Below are 15,366 nucleotides of genomic sequence, written 5' to 3' on the forward strand. Positions count from 1 at the left end.
AAGGACTTTTTTAACCTGATTGAATTCTAAAGATCACTAAAAAATATCTATTGCAACATATGAAAGTGAATACAAATGTCTTATTGCACTAAAAGAAGTAGAAGGCTTGTAAACCTTCGAAAAACATCAGGCAGCCCTGTCAGCGTTTTGTATCAGTCTCGAGTGGAAAAGTTCAACAAAAGTGTTATGGAGTGGATGCACACAACAATGTATCAAACTGACTATATTAAACTAACTCTTCATAGATCCACTCTGTTATGCAACTATATACCAGAGCAAGGCTTTCTCAATGACATTTAGTTTAAAAAGCTAATCCTGTTGATCCAATTTATAAATAAAAAAATGGTGATGAGACTGCAGCTTTGCACAGAATATACAGGAAAAATAGCTGAAGGCAAAAACGTTTATAGAGGCCGTATCTCTGTCTTGATGAGATCACCTCTGTGTCATTGAGTCACGGTCTGTTATGTCAATTAACTTCTGAATCATGAGGTTTTTGAAGTTGTCAGATAGTCAATGTGCCTTTGCTCCATGCCTGCGGTGTTTGTGTGTGTACTTGTTTGCTTCTGATTCAGAAGGTCTGTTGCAGCAATGCTGTACTGTAACTGGATGTTACGACTTCATGTGTGAGACCACTTCTACAGACAAGTTTTTGTGAGTATATATATGCCATATACCGTTGTAGAAAAAAAAGCATTTTGGAAAACTAACATGCACAACTTGTAATATTTCACAAAGATAACCTGATTAAAGGCACTGCTTTATTTTATTATTTAAGTTAAAATAATTCACATAGACTTATGTCACCTCTTTCTAACCTCTTAGTTGTTTTTAAATTCACTTTAAAGCGGCATCAATTACTTGTTTCAAGACTTGTGGGGCAATTACTTTTCCCACAGGTTAATGGGTGATTTTTTTCTAGTAATCAAATGAAATTATGATTTTTCCTTGTCTAATATAAAATGCTATGCTGCCCTGTGGAATTCTTGATTCAGATTGAACCTATTACATTGTATACAACAGGACACCATAAGTTGAAATGCACTTATTTGGTTTCTAATTTAATATAATTTTTTTATTATTACAAATTATAGCATTTAGTGAAACACTGAATTGCTTTGTGCTTTAAAATATCTATAATAAAGTAAAACTTGAGTATATTTTTATAAATTCATACTGGAATCTATATGAGCTGCTCTGATGTTTGTAAAACAATATATAAAGCTTGTAAAATTCTAATTGAACATATATAATCACAAACCATAAATAAAATATGAATTCAACACTAATAGATAATAATAATAATTGCTGAATAATAATAATGAAAATGAAAAGAACCCTAAAGAACAAGCCCTATACCAAAACATAAACTGTACTGCATGGCTCCACTTTAAATCCAACTACAAGCACTCGCTCAGACACAGATCTACCCTTACAAAAACACACTATGACATGGAAGTTTGAGCTATTTTGTTATATAAAGCCCCTGATTATCCATGAATGGTTATTCACCATACAGTTCTAAGACCACTGAGCGGTTGCATGAGAAACATGCAGTTAAAGGAGAACTAGCAAGTTAGAAAAAGAGGCAAGCTGGGAAGGAAAAAGAAAAAACACAGAAACATGCCAAACATAAATAAAGCATGCATTGCTCTTGTTCATATAGTATGTCACAATATTTAAGATATCGATACATGTGTTACACTGCTGTTATCATCACCATCATATATGCAAGATTTAAACTTTGTTGTGCATGTAAATATTTTCTTCCAAAGAAAACCAGATAATGTTGGGAAAAAGCTGACAGGAGATCATGTTGGAAATACAAGCAGAGCAGAGGACTGATCAAACTAAGGGAAAGTGGAAGAGAGCAAAACTAAATGGAGAGGAGTAAGAGACTGGGTTGTGGATGCTTGTTGAAGGTTGACAGTGAGAGTGCTGCCCACTGTTTGGTCTGTTGTGCTCCTTTGGTTTCCAGGTTTTACTTTGCAGTCATCATCTGGACAAACTCCTCATAGTTTTCCTGGCCGTCACCATCAATATTTGCCTCCCGGATCATCTGATCCACTTCCTCATCTGTATGCTTCTCCCCCAGATTTGTAATGACGTGCCGCAACTCTGTTGCACTAATATAACAATTTCCATTCTTATGAAAAACTCTGAATGCTTCTCTGATCTCCTCCTCGCTTTCCATGTCCTTCATCTTCCTGGCCACCATAGTAAGGAACTCTGGGAAATCAATTGTTCCATTGCCATCAGCATCAACTTCATTGATCATATCCTGAAGCTCTGCCTCTGTAGGATTCTGGCCCAAGGACTGCATGACAGTCCCTAACTCTTTAGTAGTGATGGTGCAATCACCATCTTTGCCAAATTAGGAGAAGGCCTCCTTGAATTCAGCAATCTGCTCCTCTGTTAGCTGATCAGCCATACTTTAGTGTGAACTTCGTTAGTCTGTACGTAGAGGAAATAAACGGAATCCCAAGCATTTGCTTTCCAACCTTCTGCTGCTGTGCGCCCAAATTTTATTACACTGATTTTGATCAAAATATGTCAAAATGTCATTTTATTTTATATGGTAGGAGAGTTGCAATCTTATTTATGCATTAACTTTTTTATTACAAATTATATTAGCATACATTATTAGTGAAAAGTTGAATTGAAAAAATTAAGTATATGAATGTCTTCTTCTTTTGCGTTACTGACAGCACACATGAACTTCTCAGATTATAACTAAAAAGCCTTCTGTTTCACAGATGTGAAAAGCAAAGAGCTGGATGACAAAACTGAACAAACTTGCAGCAGTAGACTGTGGACATTGTGGGAAATTAGGTTTAATATTGAGTCACATGCCTACACATGGATACCAGGTACTGGTCATCAGTTCCTGTAAGTGAACGTTCACACGGGTTTCAGTACTAAATCATTTTTTGTTGCCAGCAGCTATTTCCCTTTCTACTCAGTTACTTCCAGAATCACCAAGGCTGGACAAAAATGTGCACCAGTAACACTGCATATTTTCCACTCATAAAAAAGAACACAAGGCATGATGTGTAAGCAGCGTGCCCAGAATCACTCTGCTCTCTTTCCACTTTATTCAGCATGAAGGATAAACTTTAAGCTAACAAAAAAAAAAAAAAGTTAGAGAAAAGTGTTTATTATGTTTATGTGAGTTTTAGAACATCTACAAAATTTGTCATTTAATTATCACCCAAGCTGACAAACACACACACACACACACACACACACATATATATATGTGTGTTTATATACATGTTTGTAAAAATGTTAGAATGTATAAATGTATGTATATATGAATGTATATATACTTATAATTAATTTAGTAATAAGCGGAGGTAGATAGTATATTATTTAGTAATTACTACATTTTTTATATACATTTCAATGCTGTCATGTATTTTAAGTACATTTGTATAATACATGTCAGTTATATTTGTGACATTGTTTTATTATTATTTTCATTTAATAAAATGTATTTAAATAAGCCTAAATACTTATTATTAATAATATTAATATTGCCAACACTAATATAAATTTACACAGTAAGATCATTTAAAACGTGTCTTATGTTAATAGAACTTGTTCAACTCTGGATAACTGTGAACTCTAGATGACAGTTACCTGCAGACTTCCCGACAATGACGCAGAGACTGGAGAGGATGAGAGATCCCTTCCCTCAACCCCCCGAAGCTCTCTCTCTCTCTCTCTCTCTCTCTCTACACTGGGTTGGATAAAATCCCCCTTTAAAAGAGCACTGTCCAACATCAGCTGGACGGCGGAGGTTCAGTACAGTCAGGGGGAGGCAGCTGAAATACAACCGTGCGCTAATACAGTCAGCCTCTGCGAACCTCAGCGCGCAATAGAAAACACATTTACACACTTGTTGTCGGCAGCGGGTGAAAATGACCCGTGTCTTAGTAAAGAGGCTTCTGCTCCTGCTGTGCATCGGGGCATCTGTCTACTGTATGCCACAGTCTGCAGGGGAAAGTAAAAGACAAACGCAGCAACAAATCCGTCTGGACCCTGTCTACGAAGAAGCCAGGAGTTTAGCAATTCATGAAAGTAAGTTTTGAAAAAAGTGCACCTGCTGTAACAAGAAAAAAAGTTGACTCTATAGGTGTTTTATTTAGCTTATTTAGCAATATATATGTTAACGGTGTATTTTTAACTTTAGATAGGTGCAACGACAACGGTCGGTTTTATAGGATGGACGATCAGTGGGAGCGCCAGTATATGGACAGCACTCTGATCTGCACTTGTCAGGGGGCTTCAGGGGTCAAGTGTAAATCCAAACCAGCAGGTATGCGTTTTTATGATTCACTTTGATGCATTAAGATTGTTTATATTTTTTCATGTACTGCATGCCTTTCTGTGAGTTCGCAGGAATGCGCAATTACGCACGTAGCCTGTATGCACACAAAACGAGTTGATAGGTCATTGCCTGTTTTTATTATAAAGCTTTTTTTGACACATGTAGCCGAGGAGACGTGCTATGACAAATTCAATGCACGCTCTTACCGAGTCGGAGAGACCTACGAGCGACCAAAGGATGGCATGATATGGGACTGTACCTGCATTGGGTCCGGCCGGGGCAAAATTAGTTGCACCATTGCAAGTAAGTAAAAAAAAAAAAAAAAAAAAAATATATATATATATATATTATTATTTTACATTTTTTTTAATGATTTGTAATTTAAAAATGTTTCCCAATTACTAAACTGATCTTCTTCTTTTCCTTCTTGTTTACAGATCGGTGCCATGAAGGAGGAAATTCCTACAGAATCGGGGACACCTGGACACGACCACATGACAATGGAGACTACATGCTTGAATGCGTGTGCCTTGGCAATGGAAAGGGAGAGTGGACTTGTAAACCAGTTGGTGAGTTAGTGTTTACCTGTATTTGCAAACAGTTTACAGGCTAATAGCTATTCCTTCAAATCTGTATAAAGTTGTTTGCAAACAGCTATAAAGCTATGTAAGTTATTTTAAAATTAGTTGCAACATTTAATTAAATTACATTTCTCTGAAAGTTTGGGATATGCAAATGTTGTATATGTTGTATTTTTATTAACATGCTTGCATGTTTGTTTATTTATTTATTATTAATTATTTGCCCTGTAAATGCAATTTTTTATGGGTTAGTTTGTTTGGTTTGTTTAGTTTTTTGCTTCTGTGGTTGTGAAATTGCATGTGACTCTTTTTGGAATCACTCTATCTTCACAGCGGAAGGTTGCTATGATGACACACTAGGATCTTCATTTGTGGTTGGTCAGACATGGCAAAAACCCTATCAAAGCTGGATGATAGTAGATTGCACCTGTTTGGGGGAGGGCAACGGACGCATCACCTGCACCTCTAGAAGTAAGAGCTTCCTTTCAATATTGAATGTGTTCAACAACAGTAAAAAAAAAACATATTTTTGTTGTGTTTGTTGCCTAGTATACGCCTACTTGTTTCCTAGGTCGTTTTTTTTCCTCCAAATTACAGCATTTTCACATGTCTCCTTTCATGACTTTGTTATTTCTATGACACACCCTTATTACATTATTACCAATGAGTTCAGCAAAACTGCAAGCTTCCTGTTGCTGGATGGGAGCTTGCACACGGAAAATTACAGCATTCACTTTTCAGAGTTTTTGAAGTTGGAGTCTTGCAGTGAAAGGAAGATGAGTGGGTGAACAAACACTATTGAGATCTTGACTTCCTTGACCTGTTCTGCTTGGGAAGTGTCAGAAAACACTTCACCATGGTCATAAATAAAGACATCCTACTGAAGTGTGATGGTTTGGAGGTGTTTCCCAAACAAGTGTTGGATAAATGAATGTGAATGCATCTCAGTAAAGACGCTTTTAATTTTTTTGTTATGAGCCATGACCTTGACCTGTTTCACTGTGTTTTCCAGACCGCTGTAATGACCAAGATACCAGAACCTCATACCGTATTGGTGAGACCTGGACCAAAACCGACTCCAATGGAAACACTCTGCAGTGTCTTTGTACAGGCAATGGTCGTGGAGAATGGAAGTGTGAGAGATATGCTGCTTCCCATGCAACAACCGCCATTGGCAAGTATACAAAATCTGCTGTCAAGTGAATGAAAAAGACTTAAAAACATAATTGCATTATTTAATTCCAATTATCCATGCTTTTTTGAGTTAAGGTTTACAGGATTAAAAGCCAAGGTACAACATTTATTAAGTTGTAGGAGGAAATTGCTATTATTGTAGATTATATGTAGCATAAGTGTGCAGCAGCCCAAATATTCATTACAGAAACCAAAGGAAGCCTATTGTAATATCTGTTGTAACAATTCTGAGAGAATCCGGATAGAAATAGAAAAATAACATATGACAAAATATAGATCTTAAAAAACATACAGTGGATCACATACAGTGGATCCTAAGTTCCCAATAGGGGCATTATGGTTACATATAAGGATACATTTCTTAAAAAAATATATAATATATAATATATAAATATATAATAAATAATAATAAATAAAAAAACATTCCAATAGGAAACCTCTTTATACTGTATATAAATTTTTGCTATAAGCTTCGACAGCTCATCTGCTGTGTTTGTGGCTAAGGTTCTGGCTCTTCCGTGGCTCATAGAGTTTCGCAAATGATGGACCAAGTCAGTGTCTTGTCAGAACTTCTTGAGGAGGGCAACTGTAAAACTGATTCTGGTGTGTACTATTCCAATGGTATGAGCTGGATCAGAACTCAGGGCAGCAAGGAGATGCTGTGCACTTGTGTTGGAGGAGGAATCAGCTGCGAGGAGCAAGGTGATGTTTACTTATTTCAATTAAATGTGGGAATTCAAGAATATTTTTTACACTTATTATGTTAACCAGTTCTTGAAAACTTTATGTGCATGCTTTACGCCCTTGTTGAGCCTTGAAGGTCATGTGACCAGTGTAGGTTTCAATTGTTTTTCACCAATTTCTTGTTCTTTTTCTACAACTTATGTACATAAAATGGCACCAAAACAAACTAAAGTTGTACATTTGGAAAATGTGTACATTTATGCATTTGGCAGTGGTTTTATCCAAAGTGACTTACATTGCCTTCAGTTTACATTTGAACAGTTTGTGCATTTCCTGGGAATCAAACTCATGAGTTTGCCATTTCTAGCGCCATACCCTGTTGTTTAAGCTATAGGTAAAAGGCCTAAAACAAACTGCTTTGCCTCAAAGTGATTCTCTCCCAAAAAGGAGGATGAGTATAGAAATTTCCAAATGTTGGTATGAAATGAACCCCTTATTAATGATTGAAACACCCCTCATGCCACTGATAATGTTTTCTTCTTGATTTACACAGACGGACAGTCCTTTGCTTATGGTGGCAACTCTGTTGGGCAGCCATGTGTGTTCCCCTTTGTTTTTAATGAGAACACCCACTACTCCTGCATCTCTGAGGGCCGAACTGATGGGCAGTTATGGTGCAGTACCACATCTAACTATGACAGCGATGGCATGTACTCATTCTGTACCCAGAAGAACCGTAAGTGCATTTAAGAACCATTTTTCTTTATGCACCTTGAATACACCAACTTGAATACACTAGCAAAATGCCCAGTTTATGTTGGTTTCGACCAGCATAAACACATTGCATGGTTTTTCTGGTAAAACTGGTTGACCACAGAGGTGAAGCCTTGATTGAAACCAATAAATTTAGTGGCATGGTCTTTTTCGTAATGTAATCAGTTGAGATTTACTCTTGAATTCTCTGATTGTTCCTGTTTTTGGACTTTCAGAGCTTGTGGCGACTCATGGTGGAAACTCTAATGGTGCTCTGTGCCAGTTTCCCTTCAAGTATAATGGACGCAACTACACCGACTGCACATCTGATGGCCGTCGTGACAGCATGAAGTGGTGTGGTACCACTACTGACTATGATACAGATCAGAAATACGGCTTCTGTCCCATGGCTGGTGAGTTTGCTTGCTTTAGATCAAATTTTCTCCTTTTAGAAAAGGTTTTACTGAGCAGTTCTCCCACAGCAGTACTGTCTTTGTTTACTGCGATACAAATTTATTTCCTTTATGGATAATGGCAGAAATATCCCCTGATATTGGAAATACATTTTTAGCTTAAACATTCTGCACATTGAAACCGAAGTTCTAGAATACTGTAAAAACTAAAAGATTTTGGCACCTTGCTGCATAAGGACCACTTTTATACAGTCACAACACATTTAGTTTTCATGTACTTAGTGTGTCAGTAAGAATATAACTGTAGATTTATATCTTTTTAAATTATTCATTTTTTTTATGCATTCAACTGAAGTCAGGTTTTATAGACAGTAATGGCTATTTTGGCCTTAATTGGTCATTTATGTGCTCAGGCCATGACACTCAGTAGACTGCAAATGAGATCTCTAGATGTATTTAAGATCCATTATGGGAGCTGGAGTTTTGTAATGGGGTACTGATTTGTGGCTTCAATGACTGGGTCTATGGGGTCCGCCCTTGTCAGGGTTTTAAGTTTGGCTCCGGTCCAGACCAGGCATTGTTCCTGGCTTAGCTCCAGGGAGAAGTGCATTCAGATTAGACATGCTTGTTGTAAATATTTGGGGTTTTTTGTAATCATAGATGCACATTCTTCATTTTAATCCAGCTCATGAGGAAGTCTGCACCATTAATGATGTCATGTATCGTGTGGGTGACGAATGGGACAAGCGCCATGACACACTCGGTCACATGATGCGCTGCACGTGCCAGGGCAATGGACGTGGAGAATGGAACTGCATTTCTTACACTCAGCTCAGAGGTCATTCTCAAACACACTTACAGTATCTTACATATTTCAAAAAGTAGTTCTGAACATGACAATAGATGATTACATTATGAAATAGTTTTACAATTATTTTCATTAAATAATTTTAAATTAAATTAAATTTCATTTTAATTTAAATTCATTTTAATTTAATTTAAATTAATTTTAATTAATTTTAATTGAAGTAGTAAATACATGTATGTATACACACACACACACACACTTATGTATACTATACTATAAATATATTCCTTATATACACTACTGTAAAAGTTTGGGGTTTGTAAGATTTTTTTTTTTGAAGTCTCTTATGCTTATCAAGACATTTATAGGTTATGCATAAATTATGCATTTATTTGATCAAAAATTCACTAAACAATGTTATTTATATATATTATTTATCTATTTACATATATTTTAGTTGAATTTTCAGCTTCACCTCTCCAGTCTTCATTGCCACAGGAAGTTTCAGAAATTATTGTAATATGCTCAAGAAACATATTTTTTTATTGTTATAATCCTAGTTGAAACTGGTTATGTTTAATATTTGTAGGAAACTGGTGCATTTCTGAAAGATTTATTGATAAACAGAATGTTTTCAGCACTTGTTAGAAATAGTATTTTTGATTAGAATTATAAACAATGTAAAATACTTTACTGCCACTTTAATTTTTTTAAGGCAAGTAGCCTCAGATAATATCTAAAACTATGTAGGTTCTACTTACAAATTAAAATTGGGAGTCATAGTCATTATAAAGTTTCTCAAAGAAAACTTCTCTATTTTAGACCAATGCGTAGTAAATGGACAGACATATGATGTGAATGAGACCTTCGATAAGCGTCATGACCAGGGTTACATGATGAACTGTACATGCTTTGGCCAAGGTCGGGGTCGTTGGAAATGTGATGCCATTGGTAAGCCAGCACTCTCTAATTCTGTTGCTTTGTGGATGCCTTTTGTTCTGTTTTCTTTTTTTTCCCTTTTTCTCAAAATGTCAAAACTTCCCTTTATACATTCAAATATGTTTACAACATGAATGGCTCGTGTTTCCTTCAATTCAAATCGAACGGACTTGATTTAAACAATAGTTTTTGTAAATGTTGTAATGAAAGACTATTTTTACTTTCTCTACACAAACCATTTATTCTTTCTCTTCAGACCAGTGCCAGGAACCCGGGTCCAAGGCGTTCTACCAGATTGGCGAGACATGGAATAAAGTCATCCAAGGCATCCCATATAGATGTTCCTGCTATGGCAATGGCATTGGAGAACTGGCCTGTGAGCCTCTGCAGTCTACTGGTAAGATATCTCAACACTTTTCCAAGTATTTAAAAAACCCTCATTCAACAGTTGATGATGCTTGTTTGTTTTTCAGTAACTGAGGCTGTCAGGCTTCAGAATATACCATTAAAGTAGCCATATGATAGCTTTATGCAAGAAACGGTTTATCATTATAAATCCTGCCTTGAGCACCACTGTGTTAGAGCCCTTAGAAAATTTTATTTTTGTCTATGGTTATGGCTCATCTGTGCTAAATACCAAATGTGATTCTCAAATAGCGCTTATACTGTAGCTTTTAATACCATGGTCTGCTGTTCATTTGCGATTCTGTGCAAGCAAATGCCCTGTAGGAGAAGCGTATAATAATGTAAGACAGGTTGCCTTTTGTTAGCTGTGTTGGCCTTTTTTAAGGAAAGTGTGAGCTGTTTTTTTATGGAATATACAGAAACAAAAAAAGATCAGCCACAATATGTACTCAGACCATCTGTAAACGATTGGCTTTAGCGCTGTATATTGAAGGTCGTACTTTTGAAGGACACAGTGAATTTGTATTTGGGTTATCATCTTACCGTTTTGTGTAATTTTGGTTTGACACCATAAAGGATTGTGTATTTTCTGCCAGAGCTGAAGGGGTCTTCACTGTGTTGAATTGCAATGCAGCTATTAATCAAACTCTGTGAAGGCCTGGGGATAATAAAGGGTTAACTGGATGAAGAATGTTATGGCCGAGTGTGATTTTTAACACCACACCCATGCAATCATACTCCAGACAGTTTTTTTTTACTACCCCTCACTTGACAAACTGGGTTATTTTCCTCCATTTTCAGACATCTGGCCAGACAAGATTTGATTGTCTTATCCAAACTTCTTTTCAAATTCTTAATATGAAACAGACTGTTTCCAAAGACTTCTCTCCTTTCTTTTGTTTTACTTTCCTTCAGACTGAGTTCATCACGTTTTACATATCGTATTAAGTACAGTGGCAGAGTAAATAGCCTTTACAATATGAAACTATCTAATCAGACTGTTAATCATAAATTGTTATCCTCCTTCTCAAAAGCTCCTGTTCGGGTCATCATTACAGAAGCTGGAAATCAACAAAATTCCCATCCCATCCAATGGAACGCTCCCCCATCTGTCCACATTACACAATATATCCTGAAGTGGAGAGTCGTAAGTTTTTGTGTTATGAGGATTTTCAGAGCTGGATTTTTATGGTGATATTGGTTTAGTTACAATTTATGTCAGTAAGGAAGATTCCAGATTCCTGGGATGAGAGATATTTTGTCCCTTCAGTGAATGTTTGTGTGCCTCTGTCAGCAAGGGATGATTGCCTATGCTAAAAACATATGATGATATTTCATCACACACACAAATAAGCCACAGTCCTTGGAGTCTACTCTTCGCTCTGACATGATGAAACATGGACATCAGTGTTAAGTTGAAAAATTGTGCTTTTTTTATTATTAATATTAACTAAAAGAAAGAGGGTTTTCAGATTTTTTTTAATTATTATTATTTCCTGGCAGGGCATTTTAAAAGCAGTGTTTGGACAATATTTTATTTCTGCAGGCCAAACTACATTCAAACAACCAATCTCATATATATTTTAGAAAAACCTTACATTTTAACAATCTGGCCCTTATCGGAATACCCACTCATTGTTACATTTGTCAGCTGTTTCAATACATGTAAAGAAAGCAGAATCTAATTGTTTAAGAACATGTAAAGGTAGAAAAATATTCATACTCAAGTTTTACCGCAGATTCACCTGCTTGAACAACTTTGGTGATTTTAGCTTCTATATTTTTCAGCATGTAACATTTTCCTTTCACAGAAAAACACACGTACACCCTGGAAGGAGGTCACCATTCCTGGGCACCTCAACTCTTACACCATTTTAGGGCTTAAACCAGGTTTGACCTATGAGGGTCAGCTGATCAGTATTCTACGCTATGGACCAAGAGAGGTCACTCGCTTTGACTTCACCACTGTGTATGGCTCTTGTACGTAGATTTTTTCATGTTCAATTTTTATTATTTATTTTTTTTTGTCATAGAATTTTCAAACATTTTCTATTGAAAGAAAGCAAAAAAACTTCATCATTTTCTTTTCTGCAGTGGACAAAACAGAGGGTGAGACCACCCAGCCCCTGCCAGTAGTGGACACTTCAGAGTCCATTACCGAAATCACCTCCAACAGCTTCGTCATCTCCTGGGTATCTGCATCTGACACAGTGTCTGGATTTAGAGTGGAATATGAACTCTCTGAGGAAGGAGCCCAACCACATGTGATTGGTGAGTATAGTCAGTGACATGCCACTTTTTAAAAAATGAACAGGGGAATTTTAATGCTCAACATGACTGAAATGAGAAGAAAAGCTAAAGAAGCTAAATTTATAATACCATTCTTATCCAATTAGAATCATTTAAAAAAAAATGATTGACTTTATAATTACCCTTTTCCCCCATAGACCTCCCAAGAACATCTACATCAGTAAACATCCAAGATCTTCTGCCTGGCCGTAGGTACAATGTCCAAGTTTTTGAAGTCAATCCAGATGGAAATACAAATCTCATCCTGACAACCACTCAGACCACTGGTAAGATGCCCATCATCATGCACATTGTTGTTTTGATGCTAAGAACTGGTTGTGTCTTCAAAACAAAATTTACCTCATTTACAGATTCATCCATTTACAGAACATCCAGCCATGAGAGTCAGCAGAATGCACTGCACATTCAAATTAATTGTCTGTTTATTCACAGCACCTGATGCTCCAACTAATCATGAGGTCTCAAATGTACAGGAGAAATCCATCACGATCAGATGGTCTAAACCCCAAGCACCTATAACTGGTGAGTAAGATTTGTGCACCAACATTCATGTATTAAGATTGTCTTGTAAAGTTGCTTGAAGTTTTGTTTTTAGTACATCTTCTGATAATGTATGAATGTGGAATTATAGATATCAACTTTTTTTTTTTTGGAATGTGTGCACAGGCTATCGTGTTGTGTACACTCCATCGGTTGAGGGCAGCAGTACTGAGCTCATCCTCCCTGAAACTCAAACATATGTGACACTGGGTGACCTACGACCCGGCCTGTCATACAATGTCAGTATTTACTCAGTGGAAGACAACTTGGAGAGTGAACCTTTGGTCCTACAGGTCAGCACTGCTGGAAAGCAACAGCCTGGTAAGAGTTCAGAAGATCCATTTTTGGATGCTTCTATTAGACAGATATTGTAGGAAATGACTGTAAATTATTGGGAGAATTAGGCATGGTGCAGGTGACACTTTCCACTCTATTTTTTTATTTTTTATAGCTTATTGCTACCTCTCTTGCTTTCAGTTCACAATTTGTATCCTTACCTCAGTTTGTATCAAAATGTTTTTGCTCAAACACACTTAGCATTTTATGTCTGCATTGGAGTTCAGACAACTTTATTAAGAGCCATTTACTCAATTTTCTCTAAGCTTGTGAAAGTGCCCAAGTTTTTCATTCATGTGCAAAGAGGTCTGCCAGTTCTCTGACATTTCACGGTGAGAGCAGACTCTAGCAAATGCCTAAGCTGGGAGATTTAGTGCTTTCTCAGAACCAAAACAACCTTATAAGGATGGACTGTGTCTCTTTGTTCTCGTCTTCAAGTTGAGGTCTTTTTACCAAATACAAAGTTCCTTATGAGAACTGTAATAAGTCTTTGCATGATTTTGCTTTTCACTCTTAAGGCTAATAGAGCACTATTTTTGAAATCTACAAAAGTATGCAGTGATGATACAGACATTCCTGACTAAAATATTTAGTAGTACTTGATAAATCAAGCATCATCATTTCTCTGACTTATTGTTAGGGATTTGAACACTCTTAATCCTAGTTTGCCTGAAGTCTTGTGTTTACATTAAATTATAATTCCTATTCTCCCCTTGTAGTTAAGCACTGGAAGGCAATTCTGTAATTTTGCTTTCTATCTCATTAACAGAGGAGATCCAAGCTCCCACAGACCTGCAATTTTATGAAGTTACCGATGTCAAGATCACCATAACCTGGACTGGTCCTCCAAATGAGGTCTCAGGATACCGTGTAACTTTTGCGCCCGTAAGCACAGATGGCCGGACACAGCGACCCCTTCAGCTTCCTGTGTCGCAGAATGCTTATGCTGAACTCACACACCTGCAGCCGGGCACACTCTACCGCTTCCATATTTATGCAGTCAACAGAGGAGTGGAGAGCGAACCTTTGGTTGGGGAGAAATCTACAAGTTGGTCACATTTAAACTATTCATTTTCTAAAATGCAACTAACAAAAGATGCTGGATTCATGTGTAACATAGTTACATTTATATTATACTGTTCACACCATCTTGGTCAGCTTTTCACTACATTTCTTGTGTGAACATCTAGTCAACATTCTCGTCCCTCAGAGCCTGATGTCCCTACTGACCTGCAGTTCACTGATATCACTGATGAAAGCGCTCTGGTCATCTGGTCTGTCCCCAGAGCTCAGGTTACAGGTTATCGTCTCTTCATCAGCACGGGCAGCTCCAGCTCCAAACAGCTGAGGATCCCCGGCCATGAATCTCAATACAAACTCAGCGACCTTCAGCCTGACACAGAGTACATAGTCACCCTGCACTCAGAGCAAGGGAACACACTCAGCGAGGGTGTCACTGATGCCTTCAGAACATGTGTGTGACCCCTCTCCTTTCTCTTAAACAATACAGAATGGTGCTCTCCTGTGTTCATTTGGTAGTGCTCAGTTTTGAATATCCTCTTTATTTGTTTTTGTTCACCAGCTCAGCCAACGGGTAAAGCTCCTCAATTCACCACAGAAGTCACCGATATTGCTGTTATTGTTACCTGGACCCCAGTACCACGATTCAGCTACAGGGTATAAACACTATATTTAGAATTTGCTGGTTGCACATTAGCAGTTTCTTGTGTAAACCTTGTGAAAATAATGCAACTAAATTGTAAATATTACATATTGGATGGCACCTAATAGAGTTTGCATACTGTTCTCAGGAGCTGGAAATACATCACCGTAAGTGTCCCCCCCCCACCAGCTTTTTATGGCAGCTGATTTTAAATGAGTACTAGCATCTCCATGTTGGTCATTAATGGTCATAGATGGAACACTAGGTTGCCCTAGTGAAAAGTTGTTGTTCAACTATCATATTCCGAAAAACATATTCCATTTTAACCCTGCACCAGGGTTTTACCTCTACATTGCCAGAAAAGAAGCTCATGTATTTTCTCTTTGACTCTTTGACTTGAGTCATAC

General features: G+C 37.1%; 2 protein-coding genes across 5 annotated transcripts in view; one reads left to right on the forward strand and one right to left on the reverse strand.

The window, feature by feature from the left end:
* Positions 1–1,637: 1,637 nt before the first annotated feature.
* Positions 1,638–2,503, reverse strand: LOC132142377 (calmodulin-1-like). Its single transcript, XM_059552191.1, has one exon. It carries the CDS (start codon positions 2,321–2,323, stop codon positions 1,982–1,984), a length of 342 nt encoding a protein of 113 aa, XP_059408174.1. The 5' UTR covers positions 2,324–2,503; the 3' UTR covers positions 1,638–1,981.
* Positions 2,504–3,790: 1,287 nt separating this feature from the next.
* The window catches only part of LOC132142378 (fibronectin-like), a 34,476-nt gene continuing 22,900 nt past the window's right edge, over positions 3,791–15,366 (forward strand). For 2 of the 4 annotated variants that reach the window (XM_059552192.1, XM_059552193.1), the window contains exons 1-21: positions 3,791–4,083; positions 4,196–4,321; positions 4,499–4,636; positions 4,771–4,902; positions 5,248–5,385; positions 5,927–6,088; positions 6,613–6,810; positions 7,346–7,528; positions 7,782–7,958; positions 8,644–8,796; positions 9,589–9,717; positions 9,962–10,102; positions 11,145–11,257; positions 11,922–12,090; positions 12,205–12,381; positions 12,558–12,686; positions 12,853–12,942; positions 13,087–13,281; positions 14,066–14,344; positions 14,507–14,770; positions 14,879–14,973. In XM_059552192.1, coding sequence (XP_059408175.1) covers positions 3,924–4,083; positions 4,196–4,321; positions 4,499–4,636; positions 4,771–4,902; positions 5,248–5,385; positions 5,927–6,088; positions 6,613–6,810; positions 7,346–7,528; positions 7,782–7,958; positions 8,644–8,796; positions 9,589–9,717; positions 9,962–10,102; positions 11,145–11,257; positions 11,922–12,090; positions 12,205–12,381; positions 12,558–12,686; positions 12,853–12,942; positions 13,087–13,281; positions 14,066–14,344; positions 14,507–14,770; positions 14,879–14,973 — 3,348 coding nt within the window. In that variant the 5' untranslated portion in view covers positions 3,791–3,923. The remainder of the gene's footprint in view (positions 4,084–4,195; positions 4,322–4,498; positions 4,637–4,770; positions 4,903–5,247; positions 5,386–5,926; positions 6,089–6,612; positions 6,811–7,345; positions 7,529–7,781; positions 7,959–8,643; positions 8,797–9,588; positions 9,718–9,961; positions 10,103–11,144; positions 11,258–11,921; positions 12,091–12,204; positions 12,382–12,557; positions 12,687–12,852; positions 12,943–13,086; positions 13,282–14,065; positions 14,345–14,506; positions 14,771–14,878; positions 14,974–15,366) is intronic. The other 2 variants (XM_059552195.1, XM_059552194.1) reach the window with 2 other exon arrangements.

This window comes from Carassius carassius, chromosome 6 (assembly GCF_963082965.1).
Source record: "Carassius carassius chromosome 6, fCarCar2.1, whole genome shotgun sequence".
In the NCBI taxonomy this organism is placed as follows: Eukaryota; Metazoa; Chordata; class Actinopteri; order Cypriniformes; family Cyprinidae; genus Carassius; species Carassius carassius.

What these genes read in the sequence shown, in the direction of transcription:
- LOC132142377 (XM_059552191.1), bottom strand. Translation starts at nt 2,323, where the DNA reads ATGCAGTCCTTGGGCCAGAATCCTACAGAGGCAGAGCTTCAGGATATG.